Below are 6,336 nucleotides of genomic sequence, written 5' to 3'. Positions count from 1 at the left end.
TGCCCTCTCTTGCAACCTCGTCCGCCTTTCATTGCCTGGTATGTTGCGGTGCTCCGGAACCCATACCAAGTGAAGCGCAGACTGCTCAGCCATCTCCTTTAGGGATCTGCCACAGTCCGCTACGGTTTTTGAACTGCATGTGACGGAGTCGAGCGCTTTGAGTGCGGCCTGACTGTGTGAGTAAATGAAGATATCGTTATAAATGACTTCTCTTGTACGTAGGTGTTCAACCGCTTCCTGTATAGCAGCGACCTCAGCTTGAAAGACGCTGCAGTGACTGGGTAAGCGAAAACATATTTCCAGCCCCAGCCGCGCTGAGGAGACACCCCATCCTACCTTGCCGTCTAGCTTAGAGCCATCGGTGTAGAGGTGGAGTGATCGATTTTTATCGGGAGCCCCTCCTGACCAGAATTTTCTATCTGGAATGGAAATCCTATACCTCTTTGTGAAGTTCAACCTTGGTGGACAGTAATCCGTGTCCGGTATATTTACGTTCTTTAAGATTGCGTTGTGGCCTTCCTGAGTTTCCCTCCAGCCTGGTAGTTCCCTCAACCTCAAGGCGGCACACCCCGTTGATTGTTTTCCAACAATTTAAATTGGCAAAATGTCGAGCAGCACGCACATAGCCTCCGATGGAGTTGTGCGCAGAGCCCCACAGATGCAGAGCATCGCAGTTCTTTGCACCTTTTGGAGTGCTTCAGTTGTAGATTTCCTGTTGAGACTTGGCCACCATACCAAGACCCCATATAATAGAATCGGCCTAACGACTACTGTGTATAGCCAGTACATGATGCTAGGGGACAGCCCCAGCTACGTCCAATCGCCCCCTTACAGCTGTAGAGGGCCACCGTCGCTTTTTTAACACGCTCTTGTATATTTTGCGCCCAGTTCAGCTTTTTGCCCAGGACTACGCCTAGATATTTTGCGTTTGGTACTTACAAGAATGCAGGCCCTTGGTTGACCTATGGTAGCTCCACTTATCAAATTGTGCTCTGCCGACTTCAGCCCGCAAATTCTATGCCCTATCACCCAAGGCTCCTGGATGAGGGCGATGTCTGCTGCCCCTTTTGAGAGCTGAAGCAGCAGTGCAGCCGACGCTGCTTTGCTGTGGTGAAGATTAATCTGGAGGACGCGAACCATCTTGGCCGCACCTTCCCACCCCCTCCACCACTGTTGAGTTCGCCTCGTCGTCGTCTGACATCAGCTCCTCTTCTGTGTATTGCCGGAAGATATGGTCGACTCGCAGAGAGGATGTAGATGAGGCGTATCCACCAGCCAGGTCATCCATCGGATTGGCCTGGTTGGATTCCTCGACCACCTCATCCTCGCTATTGTCTTCTTCCGGCTCAACTTCGTTGCCTCTTGCTGCGTTGACGTCATTCGTGTACACCCTTATCTTCGCGGTGTCGAAACCGTAATTAATGACGCCCCCAGTATTTTCGAGGAGTGGCAAGGACTCCTTGTTTAGCAGAAGGGCCGCCTGACGAGTCGCCTTTGTGCTATGCTCTAGTCGCACCACCTTCCAATTGTGAGAGGGTAACTCGGATTAAAGAGCCTTATAATCTCAAGCACTCTCTCAGGTTCGGTCGGTTTAGCCGGTGTCCTTGCCCTTGCTCTAGGCCTGGATGGGATGACCTTGAAGTCCATAACCCGTAGCATCGCTCCGGGGTAGACCTCTCCCAGTGTGGCCATCGCCTTCTTGTACAGGCCTGCAGACCTTTCGTCGTCACACGTGACGACCTTGACGTTGCCTTGGAACCAACCTGCGTCCCGGCATATTGGAGGTGGACCGGGGTGCTCTCGAAGCACGCTAACGCAGATGTTCGCCAATTCCGCTTTAAACCATTTCCAATGAGCTCTAAGTGCTAATTCGTCTTCCTGGTTCTCATCGAGCACACCCAGGAGGATCCGATTTTTGGCTACCTCAGCGAAGGATGAGCCTTGCGTCTTGGCCTTCTTCGACTTGTTTTTCGCAACTTCCATCGATCTGTTGCGCTTTTCCGCAGCTAGTGGCTCTCCGAGCACCGGACGCTGATAGTCGGGCGCTATGGTCATTGCCCATGCTATTTCCGACCGGATCTCTTCCACATGACAGGGCAGCGCCCTGCTACACAGGTCCGGTGTTAAAGCGGATCTCTTCAAGATCCTCATGGCAGCCTTCCGGTGCTTAGCAATGGCTGCGCTTGGTGGTGGCATGTCATCAGGCCTTGTGAAAGCAGTAGGTATAGGGGGAGGCGGGGCCCGCGCATCAGCTCTAGCGCCCCCTGGGGCTGCAAGGTGCAAGCCAGGTTTGCCTTCACTGGTGCCGGGAAAATCCCGTTTCGGTTCCCCAACCCTATTCCATTCCGCTTTTGTGGATGCGCGAGACCCCGGCATCGCCAGAGGCTTACGTCCTCCACTGATGTTGGCCACGTCGTGGCTAGTAGAGGGACCCTGCATCGCATGGGCCCCATGGTGTGTGGGAAATTTCCCTTCCGACTTTTGGTGAGTGCCGGTCTCAATTTTCGTTGTTGTTGTTGTTGGTTTTTGTTTGGTTGTATTTTTGTGTGTGTCGCTCATATTCCCACTAGTCGCGGAGAAAGGGTTCGTCGGCCCCGGGCAGAGATCCGCAGTACCCAGGGTAAGGCCATCGAATGCAACCGGGTGCGGCCTGGCTCCCAGAGGGCTCCGTTAGCGACTGGGCTATTTAGGGGCTCCCAGCCAGGCTGATCCTCAGCACGGTACGCGTAACGCCAGCCTATATCAAATTATCGAAATTTATCGACAAACTGGAATGTATCGGTTATATTCCAAGTCCTGCCAACAACCTTCAAAGATATAAAAAATTTAAGTTAAGGTTTAGTTCGAAAGCAGGAGATTTTTCGGCAAATAATTTTGTACATTATAAGTTAAACGACGTGCTAAAACCTCTTCGAGGGTCTTAAAAAACTAGAAGAACGGTCGAATTTCGACAGAGGCTGGCACTCTAGTATTTATTTATTCCTTTTCAACTGAATAGTGAGAAAATGTTTACCCAGTGAAAAATATGTTTGAGTTAAACATTCTAAATTAAAAAATTGCTAATCATTTTAAAAATTTTCAAATCGGTTTTTAATTTCCAGGTAGCTTTCAAATAAAATTTTAATACTTCATCATAAATTTTCAGTTTGTATATGTAAATATCGTCAACAAAGGGGCATAACACCCCATAGTAAAACAATCCCCTTAAAATTTATTTTCAAGTGCTAAGGACAGGTCAGATTTGCATGAATGTATTTTTCTTATTTATTCACAGATACTAATACATGAAAAACCTGCGCATGCGCAAAACGTACATTTCGCTCAAAGCTATCTCACTTTGATTTAGGGATGGCAATTAAAATCATTTGATTGCATAAATCGATTATGTCGCAACGATTTAATTGAATCCAACGATTATTTTTCTTATCTCAATTAATCGATTAATCGATTTATTTTGCTTAGGATAATCGAAAAATATACACGGTTCAAAACAACAGTAAAAAGTATTATTCTCTTTACGTGTGGCTAGGCTAAAAATAAATATCAACGTAAACGGAACCATATAGCAACTATACTAAATAATTAGGGTACAACCCTGTTATAAGTGGACACCCTTCGTGAAAATTAACGTACGCATTTGGAGTTTACTAAAGAGTTAAAATATTCTACCATGGCACCGCCGAAAAGCATTGCATGGAATCATTTTGATAAGCGAGGAAATAGTTTGGCAAAATGCAAGTATTGTGCAAAAATAATTAATACATCAAATAACACCACGAATATGATGCAACATTTGAAGCTAAAGCATGCCTTAGAAATTTCGAAGTCCGAGGTATGGAAGTTGGTATACACTTTGTAAACAACTAAATACTTGCTTTTAATTATTTTAGAAAAATTGCGACAAAATAATTTTCATTGAGGAAGGCGCATCTACGTCATCTGCTGCATCTATCAGCAAGGAATCCAGTGGCAAAGAACTTGCGTCAAAAATGTGTTCTGGTGTTAAATTTCAAAGGTCTCGCCAGCCAAGTTTGTTAGACGTTATGTCAAACGTAACAGATTACAAAGGTAATTTTACTTAAACATGCGGTGATAATTCAGCAAAATCTAAGTCTTTACTTTTATAGAAGGAGGCGAAAAGCACTCAAAATTAACTTTGTCAATAGCGAAGATGGTAGTTATTGACAACTTACCTTTCCGCTTTGTTGAAGGAGTGGGCTTAAAAAAATTTGTAAAGAATAATTTTCCTCTCTACAAAATTCCAACGAGAAATACAATCAAATCGCATATTGATAATCTGTTTGAGGAAGAAAATACTAAATTTAAGGAATTTATAAAAGACTGCAATCATATCTGCTTAACAACTGAATATGGACAGATACTCAAATGAATAGCATGCTGGGTATTACATTTCATTGTGTTAAATCTACAACTCAATTTGGTGCGACAATTGGTGTTTTTAAGCTCTATGAAGCGCACACTGCCGACTACATTTCGAACATTCTACGTTCTTCACTGGCAAAATACGAATTTAACATTGACAATGTAGCTGCAGTTGTAACGGATAATGGTGCAAATATTGTTAAGGCAGTGGTAAACGTTTTTGGAAAAAACAAACATATCCCATGTTTCGCCCACACATTAAATCTAGTTTGTGAAAACTCGTTGAATGTTCCTGAGGTAAAAGAGCTAATAAGTAAATGCAGAACTTTAATATCGTGGATAAAGCGTCATGTAAATTCCAACGAGGACTTGGGAAAAGTTCAAAGCGCTGCCGGAGTCCCAGAAGGGAATATGCTGAAGCTTATTTTGGACGTGCGAACCAGGTGGAATTCCACCTTTTATATGCTCCAGAGGTTCATAAAGTTATTGCCGTATGTCAGCCAAATCGTACTAAATTATCCAGATGCTCCTGATGTCATTTCATCTAAGGAAAAAGATTATTTGGAAGAAATAATAGCCATTTTACATCATCTAGAAGCTATAACAGTGCAACTTAGCGGTGAAAAAAGTGCTACGTTGAGTCACGTTATCCCAATTGTTCACTGTGGACGTGAGAAGATAATGAATCAGACATGCCGCAATAGAATATCACAATTGTTGAAAGATCAAATCATCCATTAGTTCAATCGTCGATTTTTTAATGTAGAAAAATCATATTTGCTCGCTGCTTCCACATTATTGGATCCTAGATTTAAGAAGTTACACTTCGAAGATGCACTAGCTGTGTCATCAACAGTACGTCATTTGAAAAACGAAATACAAATGACAAGCAGCCGTTCGACAATTGCTTCCCAATCACAAGATCTAACATTACAGTCGGAAGATGATAGGTTTGACATTTGGTCTTTACACAAATCCCTATCGGTTAAGTGTAACTCAAATAGTGATGAGGATGAATTTCATTATTTTTTTAATTCACCGCCTATCGACCTAAACATCAATCCTCTTTTCGCGTGGCAAGAGATGAAAGGAGTTTATCCCAAGCTTTACATACTGTCATTAAAATACTGCCATTTACTGGCAACGTTCGTTCCTGCGGAACGTCTTTTTTCCAAAGCGGGTGCGACAGCAAATGAAATACGAAATCGATTAACAACGAAAATACTTTCAAAACTCTTATTTTTGAATTCATGGATGAAAAATTAGTATTAAATTTTCTTTGTGATGTGTACAGTCAATTCATTATAAACTTTAATATATTTCATTAAAATACTAACCACAGATATAAATACTTAAGTTTTTTTCTAATGTATAGTTAAATTTTATTTTCCTAATGACCTCAAAATGTTCAAGAAAATAATCGATAAATCGATTATTTTTTAACGATTTATTGCAATATGATTATTTTCTTGCAATTAATCATTTGGTGCATTAATCGATTATAAATTTAATTCCGCCGTCCCTACTTTGATTGCTAAATCCAAACACATTGCGCAGATAGGTTACTGCCAATCATTGTATAGGCTTACATGTATGGAAAGCGCCATTCAATTCTCTCATTCTCCGCACAGAGTTACATTCAAGTTTCAGAAAAAACTTTAAAATGTAAATTGAGAAATATTTTGGAAAAATGTGTTTTTATTCGTTTGAATTGATTAAATGAGAAATTAAAAATGCATGCCAAGTCTTGCATTTCCAATAATAACGATAAACGTGTATGTTCCAGGCAATAATTTTAAATATTTATGAAACTTATCGTTTTGCGCTAAAATACAAAAATGTGTGTAAAATTCGTTGTCATTGTTTCTGTTTTGAATACCATATTCGTGCCTGCCGGTGGAAAAAATAGGTAAATTTGCATTTATTTTTAAGAAAACATATGAATTAAAATAT

General features: G+C 41.9%; 1 protein-coding gene across 2 annotated transcripts; it reads left to right on the top strand.

The window, feature by feature from the left end:
* Positions 1–3,308: 3,308 nt before the first annotated feature.
* LOC108358988 (zinc finger BED domain-containing protein 4-like) lies at positions 3,309–5,252 on the top strand. 2 transcript variants are annotated; one of them, XM_017610584.1, is made up of 3 exons: positions 3,309–3,832; positions 3,891–4,068; positions 4,128–5,252. In XM_017610584.1, the coding sequence occupies exons 1-3, from the start codon at positions 3,671–3,673 to the stop codon at positions 4,388–4,390; spliced, it is 603 nt and encodes a 200-aa protein (XP_017466073.1). In that variant the 5' UTR covers positions 3,309–3,670; the 3' UTR covers positions 4,391–5,252. The 2 variants fall into 2 exon arrangements, with proteins under 2 accessions (XP_017466073.1, XP_017466072.1); XM_017610583.1 differs by having other exon boundaries at positions 3,891–5,252.
* The last annotated feature ends 1,084 nt before the right edge of the window (positions 5,253–6,336 follow it).

This window comes from Rhagoletis zephyria, unplaced genomic scaffold (genome assembly GCF_001687245.7).
Source record: "Rhagoletis zephyria isolate East Lansing unplaced genomic scaffold, Rhagoletis_zephyria_1.1 Rzeph_scaffold_00320, whole genome shotgun sequence".
Lineage (NCBI taxonomy): Eukaryota > Metazoa > Arthropoda > Insecta > Diptera > Tephritidae > Rhagoletis > Rhagoletis zephyria.
The sequence above is the reverse complement of the archived record's forward strand: the minus strand, read 5'-3'. Positions and strand labels throughout refer to the sequence as shown.

What these genes read in the sequence shown, in the direction of transcription:
- LOC108358988 (XM_017610583.1), top strand. Translation starts at nt 4,387, where the DNA reads ATGAATAGCATGCTGGGTATTACATTTCATTGTGTTAAATCTACAACT.